The sequence below is a fragment of the Pelobates fuscus genome, chromosome 2 (assembly GCF_036172605.1).
Source record: "Pelobates fuscus isolate aPelFus1 chromosome 2, aPelFus1.pri, whole genome shotgun sequence".
NCBI lineage: Eukaryota > Metazoa > Chordata > Amphibia > Anura > Pelobatidae > Pelobates > Pelobates fuscus.
The window spans coordinates 125714793-125742472 of NC_086318.1; the positions used below are offsets into that span (position 1 = coordinate 125714793).

A 27680-nucleotide genomic window follows, 5' to 3' on the forward strand; every position below is an offset into this window, starting at 1 on the left:
TGGGAAAAGGTCGTAAATAAAACACTTCGAGCCGAGCTAGATGAAGCTTGACCGGAAGTCTGAAGTGGCGCCAAATCAGGATATTCGTTTCTAATGGGGGTGGATTCTGGTTCCGGAAGGGGAGATTTAGTACGAGGGGGGGTGGATCCTGTACTGGAGGAGGAAGCGGAAGTGGATGAGGGTAATGAGGGGAGGGGTGCAGGACTTCCTGCGTTTGCGTCACTTCTTCTTAACGGAAAGTAAGGGGGCGGCAAAGGGATCTCGGACTCAGGGGGCGTGTCCAAAATGGGCCTAACACCAGTCCTAGTGGACGAGCAAGTCCTAGCTACCATGAGGCGACACTGCTCCTCGTGGCATGTCTGGAGCCATTTTGGCGAGTCATTTACGGCCTGTCTCCAACAGTCAATATAAGGAAACTGGCCGTAAAGTTCAGGCCTACCTGATACAGCCACGTGTAAGCGCTGTACCAGAGTTAGATCCAAACTGCCACGTGGCGGCCATGCCGCAACCAAAGTAGGCCACTCCCTAGTACACAAAGTGACCAAACGTACAGGAGACATCTTTACCCCAAAATCACAAACTTTGAATCCCTTTTTAAAATTCTTAACCATACATCCTAAGGGATCCGGAATCGTTGACTGCGACGCACCCATACTTAACAATGGAACGTCGTCGACAACGAATACTATACACGCGTACTATTCAACAGTCACACCCGTTTCCTCTGGCAACAGCACCACGTGGTACGGTTACCAAGTGAAACGTACACAATAACAATAAACACTCAGGGAATTCCCGTACACACACAGCTGTTACACCAGTCACTATATAATCAATATTATGCCCTTTGGCGTAACTATACAGTCACCCACGCTATAATTCTCTATATACGAATTACCCGTCTATAACACACCCCAGTAACATCGTCTTTTACAAATAGCGGTTACAGTACGGTTAGCATAGGTCAAAGCACAAGTTAAGGTCACAATACAATTATTAGTGGTTATGGTGTTAAACATGCAATGGACGACAATGATTAGTACTTATTATATAATGTCAGTAAATATACAGGGTTATGGTACCGTGCACTATAATACAGCAACACACTATTAACACTCTCGCTAGACGGCTGAGCTCGCGCTATCTAACAAGATATACACTTTACTAAAACAATCGTTAACACATTTACAATTCCCAACTAAACTATTGGCCAGTACCTTGAATGGACTACCTAAAACTATATACACCCGTTTTGGTTAGCCACACTGCCCAATCACCACATATATAGCGAGCTAGAGAACCGAATTTACACAGACGCCTCTTAGTCGCACTATACAACGAGCTAGAGAACCGAATTTACACAGGCGCCTCTTAGTCGTACTATCAAAAGTCTAGTGGGTTCCAAATTTACACGCCTTCCCACTTAGCCCAGATAGGATGAGAACTAGCGAACCGAATTTACACAGGCGCCGCTTAGTCTCCCGGTCCCTCCGACCTAGCGAACGTAATATACACCCTAGAACGCTAGTCTAGACAAGACACCGGTGTCCGGCTAGGGCTATTTACACCAGGACCCCGCCTGACTAACCAAATCAAACGGTCTGACTAAAGAGCGTTCGATCGAGCGGTGCGCCTTCGCTCCTTCCCTCCGACAGAGGGGGCAGATACACAGATTCAAAACCCCTTTGGGCCTACCGCACAATCGGTATACCCCTAGTGGGTCCTGCCGTCTAAAACAGCAGTTGTCTTACCTCCTCGTTCCTGAACCTGAGTTCACACTCATCGACGGGGACACCCCAGCACTTCTCACGTAGAGGCCGATGATCTCCTGGACAACAGACCAGTGGCGCCGAGACGAAGGGAGGTCCACGCAGAAGTTCAGGGGTGCAGCCGTAGAGAACGTGGGCAAAGATAGACCGTCTCACGCCTCTGCCTCTCAGCTACCGTTGAACGATGAGCTTCCCGGCCAATGCACCAAATGATACCGGAGAAACTGACGGAAGCCAAGCACAGAGAGATGGACACAGGTTTCTTCAGGAAGGAAGAGATTCTTTATTGGATCACCGATCGGGACTCAGAGGGACTAGCGTCACCAAAATACAGCAAAGTCTGAGTACTGAATACATAGAGTACATTCCTTATATAGCACTGTAGCTCCTCCCACAATTAACTACACCCACACATACCCTTAACCTATTTAATGAATAGAGTCTAAACTCATCCATCCGGTCTAACCACGTGGCTCATCTGATACAAAGGAGAGGGACGCGTAATTCCAGTTCTTACATTCCTGCACCTGGTCAGTACAGTGATGACAGTATCTTAGCTACGTGTAATTAACCAACTGATACTACAAACACATATACATACATATGCCTTGTGGCAATCTTAGCCTGCTAAACTTGTATTTTACTGGAATTACATCACAATATAGATGAACATGCAACTAAGATATATGACATAAAAGTTGCCTTTTCTTGATATATAGCTGAGATCACTACACGTACAACATTTCTTAAATAAGAAACACAACATATACTCTAGTGCAGGCATAGGCAATCTTCGGCACTGCAGATGTTTTGGACTACACCTCTCATGATGCTTTGCCAGCAATATGAGTGTAAGAGCATTATGGGGGATGTAGTCCACAACATCTTGAGTGCCGAAGGCTGCCTACCTCGGCTCTAGTGGTTACGGTGCCTGAAGAGCCCTGCAGGCCCCCCAAATTTAAGTCATTAAGCCATTTGTTAACGGTTTGACAGCAGGTGGTGGTCACCTCCTCCACTTAGAGCTGGAAGTTCCAGCACAGAGAAAGTGAGAATTTCCAAGAATCCAATGTGAATTTTTTGGCTACTTTGGCCTTAAGCTTGAAATTCACATTGCTGACAATTCTCACTTTAGTAAATAACCCTGTTAGTATAAGCAGAAGCTATTGCTTGCTCTCTAGGAGCAGCCATCTTAATTTTCTGTCATGTGGTAGAAGAGACTGATTTTGACATTTTTTACATTGCTTGAACATTTTTCGCACATTTTTTGTCTCCTTAATTGTACAACAATTACAACATTATCTCTTAGTTATGATGTTCGTAAAAAGCAAGTTGGGTGCTTTCAGTAGCGTATGTTGCTGATTTTATTTATTTTGTGGGGCACAGATGTTTGAGTGTTTTGGATTAGGTTTTTTTTTTAGGGATAGAAGAAACATACTTTCAAATTGACTTTAAAATTGAAACACTTTCAAATTGAGGGGCACTTATGATGAGAATCCAATTATTTTTTATTATTAATTTTTTTTATTTTTGAAGTGCATAAGATTACAACAGTGCTTGTATAGCCACAATAGCTCTCACAAGCGTGATTTTCATAGATTGATAAACATAAGCGTGGCATGTAGAGAACTTGCATATTTTTTTATATATGTTTGAGAATCCAATTATTCAAATCATAAGTGCCCCTAACACTAAATAACCTCTAACCCAGTGGTCCCAAACTTTTTAGGTTCAAGGCGCCCTTAATATTTCAATATTTTCCAAGGCGCCCCTAGTAAAAAATTATCTTGGTTGTATACATGTACAGTGCTGCGGCATAGTAGTGATTATGGTGCCAGGAGTGCCGTGGTGCCCTCCCAGGATAAGTAGTCAAACTTTAAGGACAGTTTGACAACTCACCTAGGGTCTGCCGGGATAGGGGCTGTCGTAGGGGATAGGTGCAGTAGTATGTGTGTGTGAGGAGTGCAATGTATGTGTGTGTGTTTGAGGGGTACAGTGTGTGTACGGGAGTGTATTGTGTTTGTGAAGGATGTAGTGTATGTGTGTATGGGGGCAGTGTTTGTAAGGGGTACAGTGTGTGTGTATGGGGGGGGGCAGTGTGTTTGTATGAGGGGCAGTGTGTGTACAGGGAGCAGTGTGTGAGGAGTACAGTGTGTGTGATGGGTTCAGTGTGTGTGGGGCAGTGTGTGTATGGGAGGTAGTGTGTGTGAGGGGCACAGTATGTGTATTGGGGGCAGTATGTGTGAGGGGTACAGTATGTGTGTATGGGGTGGAGTGTGTGTATGGGGGCAGTGTGTGTATGGGGGGAACAGTATGTGTGTGAGGGGTACATTGTGTGTGTGAGAGGTACAGTGTGTGTGTGTGTGTGTATGGGGGGCAGTGTGTGTGTATGGAGGGGCAATGTATGTATGTATGGTGGGCAGTGTGTGTGAGGGGTACAGTGTGTATGGAGGGTCAATGTACATGTATGGGAGGCATGTGTGTATATGGAGGGGCAATGTATGTATATGGGGTAAAGTATGTTTGTGTGGAGGGGCAATGTATGTATGTATGGTGGGCAGTGTGTGTGAGGGGTACAGTGTGTATGGAGGGTCAATGTACATGTATGGGAGGCATGTGTGTATATGGAGGGGCAATGTATGTATATGGGGGGAAGTATGTGTGTATGGTGGGCAGTGTGTGTGCGTGTGTGTACGGGGGGCAGTGTGTGAGGGGTACAGTATGTGTGTATAGAGGGTCAATGTATGTGTACAGGGGCAGTTTGTGAGGGGTACAGGTTGTGTGTATGGAGGGGCAATGTATGTGTATGGGGCAGTGTGTGAGGGGTACAGTTTGTGTATATGGAGGGGCAATGTATGTGTATGGGGGCAGTGTGTGTGTGTATGGAGGGGCAATGTATGTTTATGGGGGAGGGAGTGTGTGTATGAGGGAGAGGAGATTAATAAATATATACTTTTATTTGTTTTATTAAAAAATATATACATTTTCATATCCCCCTCACTTCTTACCTTTGACTGGGAGGGGGGACAGTACAAGGCAATCCCTGGTGGTCCGGTGGAGAAGCCCTTGTGGTCCAAGTGGTGAGAGTTAACTCTAGCAGCCTTAGGAGCTGCTAGAGTTCACTCTCGCAAGACTTGGAGCGTTGCTGTGGCAACCGTGGCCACACTCCAAGCTCGCGAGAGGAGAACCCGTTAGAGCTGCAGGTTAGAGCTTCCCTGGGTCCTCTCTCACTCCCTCCCTCCCTCCCCTGCCTGGCACAGAAGCACCCAATTTGGGAACCGCTGCTCTAACCGTAAACTCCGCCTTAACATTGCCAACCCCCTCCTAACTGTAACCTTACCCTGGCAGCATTATATAAACAGCATTCTTGTTAACACAGTGATGAATACAGCAACATTTCGGCCTTTCTCTAATGTCAGTCGGTATTAAAATTCACCATTTCAAAAAGTGACCTTTTAAATTCAAACCTCCACATCCTACGCTCTGCAGTAAATACTGAAAGCCTTCTCAACATATAAGTAAAAGCAAAACAAATTATATTTTTATCACAATGCCTGCTTTTTACCCCCACTATTAATATAGGCGTAATATTTGATTCTTTTCATTTTCTGTGCACAGAGTTTATTTTCATTTTAGCATAATGTCTCCATGACATGGAGGGAATTCTTAGGTCTATTTAGTCTAAAGGGCTTCTCTTGATTTATATCTTGTGTAAATATTTGAGACACTGTTTTAAGACAATGAGACAAAATATATTACATTAGATTTCGCCTCTTCAGAAGTCTGCCGTTTAGTGGTCTTTAGATGATTTTAGATAGATTCGTACACAGTATCATTCATCTACCTAGTCTGAAACACATCTAATTATGGTTCTGTCCTGTTATCTACTTACAGATCAGTCTGTGAATCTTTAGGGGGTTTATACACTGAACAGTGAGTTGTGGTGCATTAAAAACTAACAGGATTGTTCTCTAAAGTGAGAATTGACTAGAATTCAAAGTGAATCCAAGGTGAATTTCAAACTTAAAGGGATACTATAGACACCCAGACCACTTCATCTCACTGAGGTGGTCTGAGTGCAGTGTCCTTGTTCCCTTAACCCTGTGATGTAAAACAATGCAGTTTTAGATAAATAGCAATGTTTACATTGCAGTGTTAAGACTGCCTCTAATTACATGTGCTAGCTGCACATGCTCATAAGGTCCCTCCATCGGTTGATGTGGCAGAGAAGGTGCCTGACTCAGCGCCGAGGGACTTCAGTGCGGGAATCAGTAGTATAAAAAGGGTTATGTAACCCTTTATTTGCCATCGGGGAAGGGAGTGAGTGGAGGTCACTGTGAGACTCTATAGTGTTAGGAATACAGTTTTGTATTCCTATCACTGCAGTATTCCTTTTACGGCTAATATAGCCGAACTGTAAAAATTATCTAAGTCAGTTTAGCAACTTTGGCATCAAACTAAAAATTTACTTTGAATTCCTGACAATGCTTGCTTTAGTAGATAACCCTGTAAGTGTCACTTAACATCCCTAAAAAGATGAGAGATCAACCCCCAAACATAACAAATTTCTGAACTCATGTTTTAAAGAAACAATTTAGCAACTTGATTATCAATTCACATAAATCCTAAATACTGTAGAAACAAATTTAAAACCAAATTCAACATTTAGGCTAAAATAGGTAAATAGGTTAAAAATCTTCAACAACTTGCTTGTTTTAGCTTTAATTTAACCATTTGGTTTTGAGTTCATTACAATTAATAATGAATAAATTAATAATGAGTTAATCCTTAAATTTCGGTTTTGATTAACAGGAAAAGCCATGATTTATAAAGAAACTTTTTTTTGTAAATTATTGTATAGAAGTGCATTTGAAAATAATTTTTTTGTTGCTATGATTATTGCTATCTAATGTGTTTTTTTTATTTTTTTTTGAAGGTCCCGCAGAGGTCCCCATGATGTCTCCTAATGGATCTATTCCACCAATACACGTACCACCTGGTTACATCTCACAGGTATTCATTTATGGCGTTGCAGCTGACATTGAAAGAGCTGTCTGGGAAAATAAAGAAAGGTTTTTGTCTTTTTTTTACCATGTGAGATTTAAAGTGAGCCCATGAAGAAAACAACTTACCTGAAATTGCTCCTATACACATTGAATACATCATATACCATGAAGATATATGGTGTATTCATTGTAAAATAAAAAGATTTAATCATGTTTCCTTTGTTCCAGCGCTGCTGCATGGGTGTTACTCTTCGTTTAACACCCACCCCCTGGGCGTCCTCCGCTCTGCCTCAGCTCCTTCCAAAGTCTTCTTTGATTTGCCCTGCTTGGGAAGCATCCCCAAGCAGAGCAAATATCACCATTAACATAAGAACAAAGTGATGTCATGTGACTCCTTTCATATACTCCTTAGCCAGTGCGACTACCGCCGGCTAGGAAGCTTCCATAGTAACCACAGCGCATGCACTATGGTTGCTATGGGAGGAGAGCAGAGGGTCTTTTCAAGGTGTCCATGATGACAGACATCCCTGCATGGCAGGCAACCAGGGCATCCCTTATATAAAGTGCATGAATGAAGCTACTTGCCAGTTGTGAACTCTGTATTCTATGAAACCGTGATTTGAAGGGCTTGATGAGATATGCCAAATAATTGATGGGCTGTTATTGACTATGAATACTCAATTACTTCTTGGTTCCTCCTAGGTAAGCTATATATTTGACAGCAGAGTTGCAAAATATACAGTAAAATAGCCAGCATACAACATTTAGAATTTTTGGTTATGTCCATATTTACTGGGTTTGGTTAGTGAACCACAAAATGGAAAACTGTATTTTCTCGAAATAAGGTTTTGTAACATTTGTAAAGCATTTTCTTGATAATAGAGAAACTCTTTTGCGAAAAGTACATCTAAGGTCAGCAATCAATGTGTTCTTAAAAATATTGAATATGTGTTTTTAAAATTCAGAAAGCGACTGCACATTTTGCTTGCATGGATCGTGTTTAAACTGATGAATAGTAAAATTGTGAAGATTGGCTTGAATCCCAAAGTGAGTGAAAACCGCTCAACACAAAATTTTTGCCTCCTGTGCATATTTACCCAAACAGCTAAAAATAATATCAAACCTAGAAAAAGGGAAACATTTATTTGAAAATACTTTAATATCCAGGTGGGCATGGGGTATATATGCAAACGGCTAAGTTGGAGGGACTTGAAAACTTTTTCATCTCATGTCAATCACTAAATGTAAATCAGGGTAAATTCAGATTGAAAATATTAAAACGGTCCCTCACATTATTTGACTTTGGAGAATTCAATGATATTTGCAAAGATAGAGCAAGTTTCTCCTTAGTTGAGTTCCTGAGTTGTGTGTACATTGTGTCCAACTGGAAGAATAAGTGTTGGTAAAGTGTAGGTCGAACCCTATTTAGGGAATAGAGATCAGGAAAACTAAAATGAAGAGTCCTACAGACCTCAGAATGTTTGGTTATATCGATACCTCCAAGGAGGTCAAAAAGTCCCAATAGAATAATCTAAAATTAAATATCTTTCAGTGTTAGCCATTGTTATGATTACAGAAATATATGTTATATGATATCCAGAGTTCCCAGCTAAGCATGTGTACGGTTATTTATGTTTATGCATCTGCACTACAAAAATAATGAATTAAAAATAGTACTAATACTTCTGTGACACCAAAGCATAGTACTAACATGCGCTGTTTATTCAGCCATACCAATGGAGACGTGAAAACACACGCACAATGTACAAATGAATTACTGGTCAATTCGGAATAACATATGTATACGGCTATGGGTATGAGAAAAGGGCATATTGCTGTCATTGACTTTGATGGCTTACAATGATTATCTACGTAAAAATATCACTATAAACCTATAATGAAGTATCCAGGAGCTACATATCTCACAGAAAGAATATTGGAATTGTTATTGAGATTATTGTTCCCTTTGAATTATACATATTTGTATTTTTTCTGTGAAATTTTTAGCTTGTGGATATTTCATTTTAGGTTCATAGTGATATTTTTATGTATACTATTCTTAAGGACTGGTGACCCTTTTTCCAGTTTCAGAGCTATGCTCCTCTTTTTATTATTTATTTCTTACTCCCTCTTTATTTAATTCTTGCGACACCTTTTTGTGTTTTTTGGCAATCTTTTTGTTACAATGATTCTCTGTTACAGGTGATGGAAGACAGCACAGGGGTTCGGCGAGTAGTGGTCACTCCTCAGTCTCCAGATTGCTATCCTCCCAGCTATACTTCGGCCATCTCTCCAACTCACCATTTACCGCCTTACCTTGCACATCACCCACATTTTCTTCATAACTCGCATTCACCATTCTACCCACCAGTTACTGGTCCGGGAGACATACCTCCCCAGTACTTCCAACATCATCTCCCACATACAATATATGGGGAGCAAGGTAAGTAAAGTATTTATGCTCTTTACCTGCTATTCATATTATATGAGATGGTGCCCTAAAATTATTTTCGAAACATTTGCTTGTGTCACTTTTCCAGCAGAATATGGTCTACAATGTTAAACAGAACTAGAACTGGCGAGTGCAGAATAATTCCACTGAGTCCATTGTTTCCACAGTATGTTCTAAAGAATTGTGTAATGTAGTTGGCTCTTCACAAGAGATTGCTTCAGGAAAACTAGTGACAACCTTTCCTACTTTAGGAAGCTTCCAAAAAAGTTTTTTGTATTCGTGCTAGATTAAATTTCCACTTTATAAAAAAATCTTGAGAATTTTTAAAAATGACTTCATAGCCTAGTACTATTTAGAGATCACTGCTGTAAATTGGTGAATTCTGTGATGAGGTTACGTCTTCCGTAGCACTTTATTTAAAAGCTTTGCGTGGACTATTTTCGTTCTCAGTTGGCAGCTTTTCATTTCAGAGCATTAGCATTGCTGTTTTTATGTCCCCATTTATTTGTTTCCAAGGGATTTGCTATGAAGATGTTTCTCTGAGTATAATGTGTTGTTTTAAAGTAAAAATAGAGAAATCAGTTATTCGTTATTGTAATTAAAAAGGCTGATGTATGTCCACAAATCAAGTTGAACTGATGCAGAAAAATCAGTTTAAAGTTATTTGATATGTGATTCCATATTCAATTGTTACTTTTGTTGGGTAAAGGCCTTACTCCTTCCCACTAATCATAATGTTATTTTTCAATACCTTTACTGATGCTCTCCAGATGGAAACTTGAAAGATAATTACTATCAAGGTTATTCACTAAATTCAGAATTTTTACAAATTAAATATATCAGAATGACAAAGCTGAGTCAACAATAGCTGATCATGAAAAATTATTTAACCCAACCATAGTCAAATCTTGGCTATTTTTGCTTCAGTTTTGTCATTTGGATTTTATTTGCGAAGATTCTGAGTTTAGTCAACATCCCTGTGAGTTATTTCTTGTATAATGTTTGATGTTCCGTTACTGACACTGTGCATGTATTGGTCTTGCCAATTTTGGTTTTACTTTTTGTACTATATTTTAACTGAATATCATGTTAGGCAATAGAACAGACTAGGCATGGTGTGGAGGCGATAAGTAGGGACAACAAAACAAAACAACTACGTTGTTAAGTGTTAAATATCAAATTACTTAACTCCAATCAGTCTGTAGCCTCCCAAGATCGTTATCCACCCAAAACGATCGTATATATGTATAGAACCACAAGCAGAAATGGGATACGGCTGTCCAGTCTATGTGGGGAACATACAAAGAAAAAAACAATAGTGTGATACAGTATATACAGTGAAAATGTGCGCTTAAATGGATGCACTCACGAGATAGTGGAGATAAAAGAGCATTCAAGGTGCCTCCCCAGGAAATATGGGGGGATACTGGTATCCTTTGATAAAGTCGAGCAGCCAATGGAACACAGGACTCCAGGTGAGTAGTAGTAGAAAATATTCGTAATTTTATTCTCTTTAAAAGGTGATACAACACCATAAAGATAAAATATAAAAGTGCAGCAATAGGTCCAACGCGTTTCGTTCAACACAGGAACTTCATCAGGGACCGCACAATAAAAGAAATCAACAGCAATATTGCAGATTGTAAAAAAATACACATCCTACTCACCCTAACAATAATCACTATAAATAGGGCTAATCCCAATGTCCCATTGGTCCTAAGTGTGGGGGTGTCCTCTGGGCAGCTCTCCATTGGTCCAGGGATGGTGTCATCCAGCTGATTCTATTTTCGGCATTTCGGTGTCCAGAAAACGAGCGCGTTTTTTTCAAACGCCGGAACCGGAAGTAGACGTTTTCTTTCACTTCCGCGTTCCACTTGCGTTCCACGTGCATTCCACATGCGTTCCAAGGGCAGTCCGCACATGCTCCGTGAATATTACACAGCTATCTTAATCGGAAACATCCTAATACATTTAAAACAATCACTAAAGGCTCAAAAACATAACTAAAGGTGCAATTAATCTCTAAAAAAAGAGAAAGATGAGTTAATATATAATATGCAAACGTAATGAATTACTTTAGCAAACTTAAACTTATAATGTGACAAGATTAAACACCATACATATGGTATCTGCAGATCTGTGGAAATAACAAACACCTTATCTGCAGATCTATTTAAAGTGACAGACTCTTCATTACTATCTCTGTAAACCTCTTATCCAAGTGACTAACACCTATTGGACTAGAAAGGTGAAAAACATAACCAATAAACTTTAAAAATGTTCCCTCAATATTATTAGTTATGAATGTTATAAATACCTGATTAGTACACATAACTGTATAGTATGAACTACATTAATTATTATTATTATTTCATATATATTTTCTTAATCTGTTTTTTATCTTATTTATATTTTTTATGATTTTATAAGTATATACAAAAATTGGATTTTATCATTGTCTTATATCCTCAAAAGAAAGGGAGAAAAAAGTGTCCCTAGTATCCTATATCATTAATCTAATGGTACTCCTTATTTGAAAAGAAATTATAAAGAAGAGAGTAATCGTAACGATTACTCCAAAAAGCACACCAGATCAATCCCAATGTTTAAGCCTTTTGGTTCCAAGGTCTTTAACTTGTGTATCCAGAAGGTTTCCCTCTGGGATAACTTCTTAACTCTATCTCCTCCCCGCCAGTAGGGCAGAACATGCTCAATCCCCATACATCGAAAATCTTTAAATGAAAAAGAAGGACAAGTGGAGCAGTGGGCAGGAACTGAATGGGTTACAAGTCCCTTACGTATGTTGTTTAGATGTTCCAAGATTCTAACTTTTAAAATACGTTGTGTACGTCCCACATACTGTTTGCCACACGGACACCGCAGTAAATATACTACATGGTCCGTGTGGCAACTAATCGGTGATTTAATCCCAAAAGATTCTCCAGTTACAAAACTGCTGAATCCCTTGGTTCTTCCCATATGGGCAGTGGTGCAGGCTTTACAGCTATTACATCCTCTAAAGCAACCCAAATCGGAGGGTCCACTAGATCTATTGGTTCTAATAGCATAGCTGGGGGCTAGCATGTTCTTTAGATTCTTATTTCGCTTAAAAATCACCGTTGGGCGTTCAGATAGAGAACTACCCAAAATGGGGTCCTGTTGTAAGATGGGCCAGAATTCACTTAAACTTCTTTTTATCTTGAGGTGATCGGGGTTGTATTGTGTTACAAAAGAGGACCTGAAATTGCCATTCCCTCCTGTCCCCGGCGGTTTATCCTCCAAAAGGCGGCTTCGTTCTAAAGAGCCTATGGAACGGATCTCTTTCTCTAGGGTATTTTTATTGTAACCCCTCGCACATAATTTGTTCTTTATATGTGTAGACTGGGTTTGAAAGTCATGTGGACGAGAACAATTGCGCTTTAGTCTGGTAAACTGGCTACGCGCTATGCCTTTAAGCCACGGTTTGTGGTGGCAGCTCCGTTGGTGAACGAAACCATTGCCATCCGTTGGCTTAAAGAAACATTTAGTGTGGATTTGGCCCTGATCACAAAAAATTTCGAGGTCCAAAAAATGGATTCTGCTCTTATTCCACTCAGGAGTAAACACAAGATTGAACAAATTAGAATTTAGATAATGAACGTAATCCGAAAAGCTGGTAGAAGACCCTTTCCAGATGACGACCACATCGTCAATATAACGCCGCCAGAGCACCAGGCTCTCCCTCCAGTCATGCCCCGACCACACGAAAAGTTCCTCCCATCTCCGCATGTAGGTGTTGGCATAACTGGGGGCGAACCTGGTGCCCATGGCGGTGCCTGTTATCTGGAGATAATGTTGATCGTTAAAAAAGAAAAAATTATGTTCTAATATAAACTTCACCGAAGTCAATATAAATTCCCTCTGGCCTGAGGACAAGTCTAAGTCCTGGGACACTCAAGAGCTTCCAGCCCCAAACGGTGATTGATTACCGTATATAGAGACGTCACGTCCAGCGTGGCCCAACTGTAATCGGATTCCCATTCTATACTCTCCAATTCTTGAAGAAAGGACTTAGTGTCACGTATATAGGAAGGGGCCCCCTGGGCATATTTTTGGAGAAACGAATCCATATATGCTGATAGATTAGCAGTGAGAGAGTTCACTCCACTAATGATAGGACGACCTGGCGGATCAGGGAGGCGTTTGTGGGTTTTAGGAAGAAAATAGAATATTGGAATTACTGGGTTCTTCTGAAATAGGAAATCAAAATTCTTTTGCGATATAATTCCGCTATCCCTGGCTTTGATCAAAATTTCTTTAAGTTCTAAGTTATACATCAGCGTGGGGTTATTTTGTAATTTAATGTAGGTCTTCCTATCCCCCAAGATGTTAAGGGACTCCTTCAGATAATAGGAGGCTGTCATCAACACTATTCCTCCTCCCTTATCGGCCTCCCTGATCACCAGGTCCTCTCTTTCCATAAGATGTTGTAAAGTGTCTTTCTCCTTCTTTGTCAAATTAAAAGGGGATGAACCTCTCTTTCTTTCATGAGTAATGGATTGAAAAGCCTGGTCCACCATATGCTCAAAGGTCTCCAAGAATGGACCCTTACTCTGAACGGGAAAAAAATGGGACCTAGGTTGAAACCTATAATTCTCTTTTGATAAGTAGGGACAGTGTGGAACTATACATAAGCACATGCTTCTAATGTTTCTTCAGTTGTTTTTTTCTAGATGTTATACAACAGTTGGATTATTGTTTCTGGATTTGATAGGTCTTGTATATTGCTTACATAATCTTTGTATACAGAGCCATATCATGGCTCATTTCATCTGTGTATGTTAACAAACATGAAAATCATAAATAGGTATATCTGAAAAAAAGAACAGACTTGGCAGAATCATGGTTAGCCTAACTAGGAATAATTTCTGAGCAGGGTTTCCAGATCACAACCTGCAGAAATGTTTTCAAGTTGCTTTAAGGCATAGACAGAAGACAAACATGGACAAGGGAGCTCCTTACCCTATATCGTCTGAAATAAGCAACGTGTTACTCAATGTGTCTCTTTAAGTGAAGAAATTTTCACGGGCAATAATTCTCAAGAGTACAAGGCTATACACTATAAGATGCAGCTGGAAGCAAGAGTACATTAAATATTGCTTCCCCACCCTAGTTTTGAACACTATATAAAGCTTTAAAAAAATAGGCTAATTAAGTATGTAAACCCTAGATTTGTGAGTGTTATAACACACTTTGTGTACCTCTCAATGTAACTTGCCGTAAAGTAACATTTTTGTGCGGTGCGGTGAGGGTGGTCAGAAAATGAGGAATTGCTGGGACTTAAGCAACTTCCAATTATTCAGAGATAATAAACAGAGGAAAAAGTAATTTAAAAAGAACAGATTGTTTTATTTACTCAAAACTGTATTTTGAAAGCAAATAAGCTGTTTAAATAGAGTGAGATTGAGTTTTATGTCCATGTGCCTTTGGGATTCACTCAAATATGGCAAATAGTTTGAGCGCTTTAAAAATTTAGGATGGGAAAGAGGGAAATAGCCGTACTAAAAAGGTACATTTAGGAAACGTGGACATAAGAACAGCATATTGAATAAGTATCTGTTTTCTTTACGGTCATAACAAGAAATTAATTCTTGCTCCTACCATTGGTTCTTTATAGTCAGTTCCTTAAACATCTAAAGAGAAACATAAGTTGACATGTTAAAATCTTGAGTTAATTTTGAAGGGTTTTGTTTTTAAAAATATCCTAACAAAGTTAAATGCAATTTGATATATTTGCTGTTCTGTGCATAAAGCATGTGTCCTTTTTTTCTCTCTATACCTGGGATATTCAAAACGTATCTCCATCAGACCCCTGAGGTCCCAGGGCATTGCCTTTGCAATAGGACTGTGTAGTTCTATACCATCTTACAATCATATCTCAAAGCATTTCAGAAGACACATTTAGAGCAGTGATTGTGCTTCACAGTTAGAGGTTGAAGATGATGTATTGCTGAAAGATTTTCCATAGATCTGCATACCAGACATAAACTGGTAAGAATGATGTCTAAAAAAAGATTGAGAAGACCACCACTACTACCGACCCTTTAAGTTTTAAATACGTGTGGAATACATTAAAACATACTTGATCAATTTCAGTGTGTTCAACTCTTTAAACCTAAAAACTTAAAAAAAATGTTGTGTTATACAAATCTCAGGCATTTCTCAAAAACTATGCATCTGTTATTAGACATGAATCAATCAATATCGTAGTTAGATCAGCATCTCAGTAACGTTGATTTATCTACTTTTGTTGATGATCTTATTGTTTATGATTATTTTTAGAAATCATACCACTGTACGGGATGTCCAGCTACATCACACGAGAAGACCAGTATTGTAAGCCACAGCACAAAAAACTCAAAGAAAGACAAATTGACAGACAAAACAGACTCAACAGTCCACCATCCACTCTCTACAAAAGCCATCTCGGAAACTGTACTGCCGTCTACAATGGCAATGGGAAAACCCACAACGGTGCTGGCTGTGGAGGAGTTAGCGGAATAACTGGATTAAAGAAAATAGAACGCAGAGCACGAAGCAGTCCAAAGTCCAATGAACAAGATGCACAAGGTACATACGTTTGTTCATCCTGATTAAAATACTTTTTTTCATAAACTGGTTCCTTTGGAAACTTACGATGTTATTTACTAAATATGGACAACTTCACTCCTTCAAATAAAAAAAAAACGTGGTCAGTTAGCCTTAACCCACAGAAGGACAAAAGGTAGTGACACCATGCCAACTGATGTAGAACTGCAACTCCAGCGAAGCACTCAGCCTCTAGGCTGACAAAGCATTATGGGAGTTGCAGTTTTAAAACAAGAGTTTATACAATTGATAGGAAACTGCCCAATTAATACAATTATAAAGACGTACAAAAAAACAAAACCCACACTTAAAAAAAAATAAAAATAAAAAAAAAGATGCATTGGGGACCTGGGGGACCTCCTTTTATTATTTGGGGGGTGGGGGGGTAGACTGTGGAAATCCGTACCACATTACACATATTAGAGCCCCCACACGCAGGATTGGGTGGGTGTCCAGGGGAATGGACACTATGTCCTCTCCCACGTTTATAACTATTACAGTCTTACCCACCACTAGTTCCCCACCCCCCTCCTAAAAGGTAAAGTATCCCACATCCGATGCCCAGGCTTATGTAGGTACAATGCCTCCGTTATAGTAATATGGGAGTCTTACTGACCCCCATAGTATTTTTTATTTATTAATTAGTTTTTTTTCTAAAACTATTTACATGTAGCGACTGGCTAGCACGTGGACCAAATTCAGACCCATTTGGATTAATTCCTTCCCTCAGCAGTGTCAAGATTTTGCAGTCTGATTAGCCATGTATGCAGCCGGATGATGATGATTTTGCTCAATTCAGTTAAGGGCTGTTTGGACTTTAGTGAATAACCCTGTAAGTATTTAGGTTAACATTTCCCATTTGTTAAGCTGTATGACAGTATATTACATTATTGAAAACACTTGCACTATGTGATTCTGCCTTTCTTTGCAGCAAATATTCTAATATTATTGGTTCACATACTGTTAATCATTGCATGAGTCTTAACCTATATTTAGGTTCAAACAAGCTTTATTTGTGTCTTCAGGTTAAATTACAGCAGGGTGGTAAGAATATAACGTAATAGACACGCAGGTCTCATGTAAATACAAATAACAGTAATATGAAGCATAGGATAAACAAGTGCCATTGCCATGAAGTCTGGTATAAAGCTGTTGTCAAGACAGGCATGAATTGTCATCATGTGGCCTAACTGGTTTGAGTTTTCGTCTGCGTTTAAGTTTAAAACGGCTTCATTCAGCACAGACATTTCAGAGCGTGTCCTGAACGATGTACAATAACTGGTAACTTTAAATTTAACAGGTAATCATAATATAGGAGGCATGCAGTTCCCGGCAAATATTGTATGGACAACAATTGGGAAACGATGTGTATTATAAAGGAATGGTGTGAGAACATGTTGAACCCGTCAGAGTAGACATATGGGTGACCAAGGTGTGGCGTAAATAATAGGTAGTCTTATAGTTCGTATGTTATGTCAGCCTGTAGGGCATTTTTGATTCGGTCATTCCGCCTATGGTTCACATTTCCAATAAGGCGGTTGTGATAGTCAAGCCATATTTAGTGGTCAGTTGCTGTGTAGGAGTGTTCCATGTTCGTGCTTTGTGAAACCGTGGTCGAGGTGCGTGTCTATAGTCTGGTGAGTGAATGCAAGTGTGTGATGCATCCGTTAGTAATCTCGGGTTGTTTAAGTGCTATATTTAATGAATTTGTCTTCAGTTTGGTATTAGGTCATTGAGCATTATAATTTATAGAATTAGTCACAACACAAAATGAGGAACTTTGTAATGGCAACTACTGCTGTAACAACAGTAAATTCATCCAGCTGTATCAACTCATTTCTCTGGTCCTGTAACCTAGTGATGGTTCTTTCATCTGGGAAAAGTGCCCTTTGGGGTGTATTCATCAAGTAGGAAGTGTTAATTAACTAACAAGTGAAATATTCAATTTTAGGCCAAAATAGCCACTCTTGAAACATAGCTGTCCTGGAGAACGTTTCCAGATGGATTATGGTGTCAAAAAATTGTGAATGCCTTGTCACTTTATCACTGTTCCCGATTCAGTGAATACACCCAAATGAGTTTTTAGTATTCCATAATTAAAAAGCTATTATTTATTTATTATTATTTTTTAAACTAACCTCCGATGGGTGGTAAGTTATCTAGTGCGTGTGTGGTTTCCTATCTGAATGTAATACTGATGAACACACCTGTACATTTCTAACAGTATCTGCTTTTATTCCAGTATGATGACAACTCTTTGACGGTTCAGCGTTGCCCTCATATAGAACAAAGGCTTTCTTTCTAAATCTCATGAAATGGAGAGGCTGGTGTTGGCAGCTTATAGCAGTACATAAGTTCGAATTACCATAAAATAAGAACTGACAGCTCCAAAACTTGCAATATCCTATTATGATGCATAGTTTTTAGTTCCTAGATGAGTGTTTATACATAACTTTTAAATTATCCCTGGAACTTGATGATACGTACAATAACCACAATACTAGCATAACTGGTGTTCAACATCCCATCCACCAAGGAAGAAAAGGAAGCAACAGAGTATAACATGGTTCACCAAGATAGCACATGGCGTCTGCACATCTGCTCAGTAGAACAGCCAAGAAGGAACAGAGAGAAATGAAGATAGAGAGGAGTGGCTATCTCTCTCCTGACTTGTAAAGGTATTGAAAGCTTATCCCCCTGTAAGAAAGATCTACATGAACTTGATCACATGACCCCTGGTCACCATGTTAGTTTGATGACAGAATGTCACCACATTCCCTCACTTTTTCTTCTCTTATGTTGAGCACATTTAAAAATAATATCTCACCCACGGTTAGGCCTTCACCATCTAGTAATGGCTCACTGCTGCAAGTTCAACATCCCATCCACCAAGGAAGAAAAGGAAGCAACAGAGTATAACATGGTTCACCAAGATAGCACATGGCGTCTGCACATCTGCTCAGTAGAACAGCCAAGAAGGAACAGAGAGAAATGAAGATAGAGAGGAGTGGCTATCTCTCTCCTGACTTGTAAAGGTATTGAAAGCTTATCCCCCTGTAAGAAAGATCTACATGAACTTGATCACATGACCCCTGGTCACCATGTTAGTTTGATGACAGAATGTCACCACAACTGGTTGTTATCATAACTTCATCATCACTTTATTATCACATGGTAGCAAAAAAAGGAGATCAGTAGACACGTGCAACAGTTATTAAAGAATACATCCATAATAAACATGTTTTGTATAATGTTGAAATATGTAAGAAACCCATTTTTAAAAAAGTAAGATAAGAAATAGGGGCATAAAAATACTTATTATAAACATTCAACTTTCTTTAACTAATGTCTTTCACTCTGCAGGTATATCTGTGTGTGTTTGTATATATGTACATATTTAGCATCACGGAGCATTGCACATCTGGATCACGAATTTGTTGACTATTCCTCTTGGCAAAATTGCTCAAGCTTTGTCGGGTCGGATGAGGAATGTTGGTGAACAGCAATTTTCAAGTCTTTCCACATTCTAATTAAGTGTAGCTTTGGCTGTATGCTTATGATAAACTACCTGTAGGAATTTGACCCTCACCCCTGTCTCAGGTGTCTTGCCCTCAATCCTGACCAGTCTCCTCATCTATGCTAATGAGGTCTCATCACAACATGGTGCTACCACTACCATGCTTTACCATGAGGATGGTGTTCTCGGCGTTGGCTTTATACCATGTGTAGCCTTTTGCACAGAGGCTTAAAGAGTCAGTGTAGCTTTTTCCACATGTGGTTTTCATGGGTTTGTTGCCTCTACTGATGGTTGTTGTCAAATATATACTTTGATACCAATGATGGAATATTTAGCTTAAGCCTAATCTATTCATATATTGCAGTGTTTTTGACCGTACAAGCTGTTTTGTAATGCAATGTATTAAGTATAGTATGTGTTCCATTAGTACCATATTACATACACTTACATGGTGATATGAATGTGTGTTGATCTTTGTCATCTAGTTGTGGAGCAGGGAGACCTCTCACCCTTTCTCAATGCTTGAAAGAAAGTGAATGAAGGTCTCAATATTATGTCACATTGGACACCCTCATTCCCAGTTTTCGTGCTTCCTCACTCTAGATTAGAAGTCATACTGAGCCCCTTTATGCTTGGATCTTAGGTACGGGTGCATATACTGTGTCTCTTTATATGTTACTAATGGCTTGCGACTTAAATAATATTTTGCCTTTTAAGTATGGTTTATAGAATCTGTAAAAATAACAGTGGTCTTTTTTGTGAGAATCGTATAGCAGTGAATGCATTGGTGATATGTAATGTACCGAACTGCCAATACGCTAAGTTGTATCAGTTTTGCATTTTTACATAAGCGAACATTAGTTTTTAGCACAGAGTGTGCTCCACATGAATAATATGGGTTGAGAATGGATGCTGGAAGAAACTCTGTATAGTATTTGAGGACGTTTGGTTTGCTAACATCTTTGAATTTATTTGGCAGGCTTATTTTCAGTAATTTAATGTTGCCACTTGAGCTGCCAAGGGTGGCGTTCTGGGAGCCCCATACATAACTGGTGAACAATGTCAGCTTTAGATATTACACATTTTGCTGCAGAAAAAAATAATAAAAAAAAACAAGTAAGCCAATGTGACAGAACTGGTTACTATCACTGCACCAAATGCTGATCTTTCATAAGGTTATGAAAATAATAATTTTCTTTGCATTGGGGGAATTATATTTTCTGCAAATATATCATTTGGGGTAATGTATTTTTTCTCTCACTTCTCTTGTTGAAGTTAGTTCAATTAAATCAAAACTTAACTTATTTTGGTTAAAGTATAATTTAATGCATTTTCAGTATTTGGAAACTCAATAGTTAGAGAGTATCATGGCTTAGTGCTATTGATGTGAATATGGTCCAGAGGTTCTAGTTTATTTTGCAGATATATCTACCACTCAGTGCTGACTTCCTCAATCCAGTTGAGATTTACAGGACAGTAATCGCCAAACTATGAGCTGTGGTGAACCATGAGATGCCAACCTAGATTCAAAATGAACTCCAAAGAGCTGAGTTGGAAAACTTTCACAACTTTGCTCACAGAACTAAAACTCGACTGTTTTTGTTTAACATACCAGTGGCAGTCTCAGCGGGACTCTGTGCTTAAGGAATAAATCTTAGACGTAGCTTTGAAATACCTGGTTGATAGAAAGCAATATACCACCTTTGTAGTATGTTGGTGGATCATGAGGTTCACTCTTTCCAGGGATTCTTGTTTGTTATCCAGAAACGTTTGACATTAACAGGAGGGGTGCAGCACATAAAACTGGACCAAGAAGACTGCAAACATATTTATTAGACATCGCAAGAATATTGAAATTTCACACTAGTATAATGTTTTTCATTCTGGTGGGATGGTGTTGCTGACTAGTTTTCTGTTAGATGTTTTATTTTGTGTATGTGTGTGTTTTTTCAAATATTTAAATTCAGATTCCTTGATTAGAGGTTTTTCTACAAATTGTTTTCCAATAGGACACCCTCCCACCCATATGTGTTCCTATTTTGTATGAGAGGGTAGTTTCAAATAAGAGTGTTTGCATTTGCACACATATATAATTAAAATTAAGATAATGGTAATGTAATTAAGAAATAGTAATGTATAATGTAATTAAGTTCTGGATGAACGTTTTTGTCTTGTTTGACTCAGCATTAAGTTGCTTATCCAATTTGTCTGGCTTTTCGTTTGTTATTCCATCAGACGTCCTATTCTATTTACACTAACTGTGCCCAGCCTAGCATTGCGATACATGGTCGGTGTGTTGGCTATAATGTTCTATTGACTGCCAAAGTCCATGGGCTCAATCAGTGGTAAAGGATCTGAGGGCTTACCCTACTACCCTGAGGGCTTACCATCCAGTCTGTGCCTGCACACAGACTGGAAAGAACTATGGATGAACTGTCCAGGCTCAGCTTGGCACCAGTGGCCATACCCTAGGGAATGGGAACCACCCTCAGCCACCCTTTTAGTATGCTATTGCTTATATTCTAATATTTCTAATACAATAATAGCATTTAATTATTTAGTCTGTTCTCAAGGCCTGTGTTTCCAACAAATATATTTTTTGTGTGTTTTGTAACCTAGTGCCAAAACATCATGGCAACAGAAATCACGTCTTCTGATAGGCCCAGTGCTCTAAATCACTCAGTAGTTATATTGTTGATTGTCCTAGTCCTACCACAGAAACATTAACTTTTAATTTTGTAAAGTTCGACTCAGAGTTTCCTTCTTATTTCCTTCCTTATTTTTATATCCCAATATGGCCATTTTTGAAACATCAGAATATTAGGTATTTCATAAAATATAAATAGCCTGTGTATTTTACTGCTAGTGAATAATGGAAGATGAGGAAAAACCCCTTAAGGTCAGTATAAATTTGTCAACACACAATAATTTTAATATTATCTGGAGTAATGATGAAATCAAGAAGGTATTCATTAGCCAGATGTGTTGAATCGAGCAATGGTAAATCTCGGATAACAAAACTACGACTGTAATTTAGAACATACATTCATTGTTGAATTTTACATCAGTTATACACAATATTAATATGACAGTTTATAATTTACAGTGCTAAAAAAAAAATCACTAACAAATATGTTTAACTAAAAACATGGATATTTTCTAACAATTAAATCAGTAACTAAAATGTATCTGATGAATGCTTTCTGTATGAAGGATAAGTTTAGGAAGTGACATTTTTTGAGCAATCTGGCAAATAAAACATGGATCTACCAGCACCCACATGCATGTTATTTAAATTGGCAAAAAAAAATGAAAAAGCACACTTCATACCTATATTGCCTAACATTTGTTATGCTGATTCTGTATCACCTTAAAGGATCACTATAGGGAACACAAACATGTATTTCTGACCCTATAGTGTTAACACCACCATCTAGCCCCCCTGGGCCCCTCATACCTCCATAAATATAGCAAAATCTCACTGTGCTCAAGCCTGAAGCTGTAACTCTGCATGCTGTTTGCCTCATCATCAGAAGTGGTTGCCTGATCCAATCACAGTGCTTCTCCATAGAATTGGCTGAGACTGACAAAGAGGCAGCTCAGGGGCAGAGCCAGCACAATTCAAACAAAAAGTTCAGTGTCTGCATGCAGAGGGAGGAGATACTGAATGTTTGGATGCATTTTAGGCAGCCATGACCCAGGAAGGATTTTTTAACAGCCATCTGAGGAGTGGCCAGTGGAGTTATCACTAGGCTGTAAGGTAAACACTGCATTTTCTCTGAAAAGACAGTGCTTAGAGCAAAAAGCCTGAAGGTAATGATAGTACTCACCAGAACAAATTCAATAAATTGTAGTTGTTCTGGTGACTATAGTGTCCCTTTAATGATGGCAGTCCTTTACTTGGATTATCTGTAGGTTTAAGGGAGTAGAGGCTGGAAGTGTAATGCAAATTAGAAATATTACCTTTTTACCATGTGATGCAAGTCACAAAAGTCCAGAAATTTAATAGGGCTTTAGGTGAAAACAACATGTATAATGTATACATGTATAATATGCCTTGTCCTTGGACAAGGATATTCAAAGGGGAATACTTCCTGTACTTGATTCTGACAGTTCTAAATGATAATGTCACTAGTGATGTCCCGAACGGTTTGCTGGCGAATAGTTCCTGGCGAACATAGCGTGTTCGCGTTCGCCACAGATGGCGAACATATGCGATGTTCGGTCCGCCCCCTATTCATCATCGTTGAGTAAACTTTGACCCTGTACCTCACAGTCAGCAGACACATTCCAGCCAATCAGCAGCAGACCCTCCCACCTCCTAGACAGCATACAATTTAGATTAATTCTGAAGCTGCATTCATTTTTTTTTGTGTTTGTGTTTATTATACATTATCCTCCATAGCCAGTAACCTGTGTTTATTATACATTATCCCCCATAGCCAGTAACCTGTGTTTATTATACATTATCCCCCCATAGCCAGTAACCTGTGTTTATTATACATTATCCCCCCATAGCCAGTAACCTGTGTTTATTATGCATTATCCTCCCATAGCCAGTAACGTGTGTTTATTTTACATTATCCTCCCATAGCCAGTAACCTGTGTTTATTATACATTATCCCCCCCATAGCCAGTAACCTGTGTTTATTATACATTATCCCCCATAGCCAGTAACCTGTGTTTATTATACATTATCCTCCCATAGCCAGTAACCTGTGTTTATTATACATTATTCTCCCCATAGCCAGTAACCTGTGTTTATTATACATTATCCTCCCATAGCCAGTAACCTGTGTTTATTATACATTATCCTCCCATGGCCAGTAACCTGTGTTTATTATACATTATTCTCCCCATAGCCAGTAACCTGTGTTTATTATACATTATCCCCCCATAGCCAGTAACCTGTGTTTATTATGCATTATCCTCCCATAGCCAGTAACGTGTGTTTATTTTACATTATCCTCCCATAGCCAGTAACCTGTGTTTATTATACATTATCCCCCCCATAGCCAGTAACCTGTGTTTATTATACATTATCCCCCATAGCCAGTAACCTGTGTTTATTATACATTATCCTCCCATAGCCAGTAACCTGTGTTTATTATACATTATTCTCCCCATAGCCAGTAACCTGTGTTTATTATACATTATCCTCCCATAGCCAGTAACCTGTGTTTATTATACATTATCCTCCCATGGCCAGTAACCTGTGTTTATTATACATTATTCTCCCCATAGCCAGTAACCTGTGTTTGTTATACATTATCCTCCCATAGCCAGTAACCTGTGTTTATTCTACATTATCCTCCCATAGCCAGTAACCTGTGTTTATTATACATTATCCCTCCCATAGCCAGTAACCTGTGTTTATTATACATTATCCCCCATAGTCATTTATCGTTGGACCTAGGCAGCATGATGTCTTAGGCCGGCCCAGAGAGTGAGTGAATAATATAATATATATGTTCAGAAACATATTAGTAATATATGTAAATCGGGTTCATGCAAAGAGGGTGAAAAGGTATTAAAGAAAAACACACTTATTGCATCAAATTTACAAAGCCAAACTTTTAAAAGTTTTCCTAATTTCTTTCTCGGGATGAGGAATATATCGGTTGTAGACTGAGTATTTCCATCTGCCCAATCTTTTAATAATATGCACTGGAGTGTCAGTGTTGAAGGAGACCGAAGCTGCCCCTATTCTAAATGAAAGACCCGAGACATGGATACAACCCAATCTTAGGAGTAGTGTTCTGATGTAGAAGATGAATTTAGCCGTAGTCAGAGGGATTCAGTGAGAGTAGTGGTGAAATGTGTGTGGCATGACTGAGTGTGGGTAAGTAAGAGTCAAGTATTTTAACTGGGCACTAGTTCTAGGTGGGATAAAGTGGTATAGCGGATGGATGAGTAGTTTGGTTCGTTTTAGAGGTTTGTAGAGAAAGTATATAGTGATCATGATTTTTAGCGAAATCCAATATTTTTAAGGTGGTCCCAGTGCCACCACTCATATCTGGTGTCACAATAGCTTGCATTTAAAAAAACCAAAAACTTTTTTGACTGTAATATAATAGCAGTCAGTTTCCTTCACACATGTGCGTTTCAGGGCCTGCAAGGGCACAGTGTCACACCAGTGCAACTCATATCTGGTGTAACAGTAGTGTACATTTAAAAAAAAAAAATACAGGGGGCTTGTTGTCACCTTTCGGGTGTTGTACGTGGCTGGGTGGAGGAAGAGACCTTCAATGACATCAGCGAGGACAAGGAACGGGACATGGCTAGCTTGGTATCCAACCTTGTGCAAATGGGGAGTTTGCGGTTGTGCAAATAGACTGTTTGCGGTTGTTTGCGGTGCGTTAAACGGGGAGTTTGGTCTGTCACTGTGAAGCGGGCGTAACCCTTACACTACCTGATCGATACAACATCATACCTGATGTTTTAAAGCACGTTATTCCAAACAATTTAGGAATGTTAGGTGATTTATGCCCTTTATGGATTAAAACCAGACTCTGCATCAACTATGTAATTTTCCATGGGAGTTTTGCCATGGATCCCCCTCCGGCATGCCACAGTCCAGGTGTTAGTCCCCTTGAAACAACTTTTCCATCACTATTGTGGCCAGAAAGAGTCCCTGTGGGTTTTAAAATTCGCCTGCCTATTGAAGTCTATGGCGGTTCGCCAGGTTCGCCCGTTCGCGAACATTTGCGGAAGTTCGCGTTCGCGTTCGCGAACGGAAAATTTTATGTTCACGACATCACTAAATGTCACTATACAAAATTCACTTTGGAAGAGTTGCCTTTGTAAAGTTACTTGCTTTTGCAAGGTTAGGAAACAAATGTTGCTGGTGTTATGTATCCAGGAGTATAGATGGATCTCTACATCTAAGCACATTTTTTTCCTTGATTTGGAAAAATGAATCCTTGCAATCACATCTCTAGAAGTGTTATGAGTGGCTCTGTTAGGCTTTGGCAATCTATGATTGTGGCGAAACCAACCTCGCCACTGGGCCCTGGAGAAGCCTGTTTGCTAGCCTCCTACCTGTTGACTATGGCCCCTGGCTTATTTGGGGCATATTGTACTTTATATTGCTGCAACTGGCCCTTTTAAAATCATCGATGGACATATTGGGACTTTTTGGGATTGTGGCGAAACCGACCTCGCCACGTGTCCTTGGAGGGGGCCGATTGCCCGCCTCTTGCCTTTGGACTATGGACCAGACTTTATGGGAATGTGATACCCCAGATAGCTATACCATGGAGCCTATTCATAATGAAAGACTATGGGAAAGACTTTAGCTCCATGGCAATTGTACTGTGTGAGTAGGATCTGCGCGCTAGTCGGTAGTTTTGTGCGCGCAGATCCCAGCTATCTGGGGATAGGTGAAATGTCTGTGTGTTATGTGTAAAAGGTGAATTTATGTATTTTAAAGTGTTTTACTGTCTTTGTGTCCCCATGTGCTTAATTGAGTCTGTCTCTGTGCTGGGAGATAATTGGATTACTTCTCCAGCACAGAGAAGGCCCTGGAAAGCTAGGGGTTTTAAAAGATACTTTTAGTAACTTTTGAACCCCTGGTCTGATCCATGCCATTTTTTAATATGTTGTTCCCTTGAATGGATTGATTGTGGATATGTAATTTTGTGTGAATGTGATGTATGGTTTTGAAGTTATAAATATTGTGTAAAAAGTATATTTTAAACTGTATGAATAATGGGATTATGTGTCACACTAAGGGGAGGGGATGTGTGGGAGGTAACATCTATGTCATTGGTTCTTTTATGCCTCCCCCTGGGTGTGGTCTGTATGTGTGAGTTGGAAATAAAAGCCAGGCTGGATGAGCCAGTCCTGAGTTCCTGTTTTACCCTCAAAGTGATGTGTCATCTCATTATTGGGGGGAAGGATTTATTGCATGCTGTTCCAGTTGACTGCTAGGAGTACAAGCCTATTCATATGGTTCCTATTCAATGGTCTACAGCATTCATATGCTTGGGAGAATTTAAAGGTTTCTCGGATTCGGTGATTGTGGTGTCTGGTGGAGTGCTTGGAGTCCTCTGGAAGCGCTAGGAGCATCTTTCAACGGAGGTACCCAGTCGGGGTGCCAGGTGATCCGTTACAATGATGAACCAATTCCATGAGTAAATCTGGTTCAGCAAGATCTGGCAGAGCCACCTGTAAAAAATTCCGATCCTGATTGTGCATTTCTGAGTCAGCAACACATGTACAATTAATAATGTGGGGTAACTTGTATTTAAGATTAGACAGCTTAACTGTAACTCATTTATCTTTATTTGATAAGGCAATGTGATCAACAG

General features: G+C 39.4%; 1 protein-coding gene across 2 annotated transcripts in view; it reads left to right on the plus strand.

The window, feature by feature from the left end:
* Window positions 1–27680, plus strand: part of FNDC3B (fibronectin type III domain containing 3B) — a 296429-nt gene that overhangs the window by 137329 nt on the left and 131420 nt on the right. For both annotated transcript variants that reach the window (XM_063442678.1, XM_063442679.1), the window contains exons 4-6: window positions 6703–6779; window positions 8975–9215; window positions 15546–15833. In XM_063442678.1, the coding sequence (XP_063298748.1) occupies window positions 6703–6779; window positions 8975–9215; window positions 15546–15833 (606 nt within the window). The remainder of the gene's footprint in view (window positions 1–6702; window positions 6780–8974; window positions 9216–15545; window positions 15834–27680) is intronic.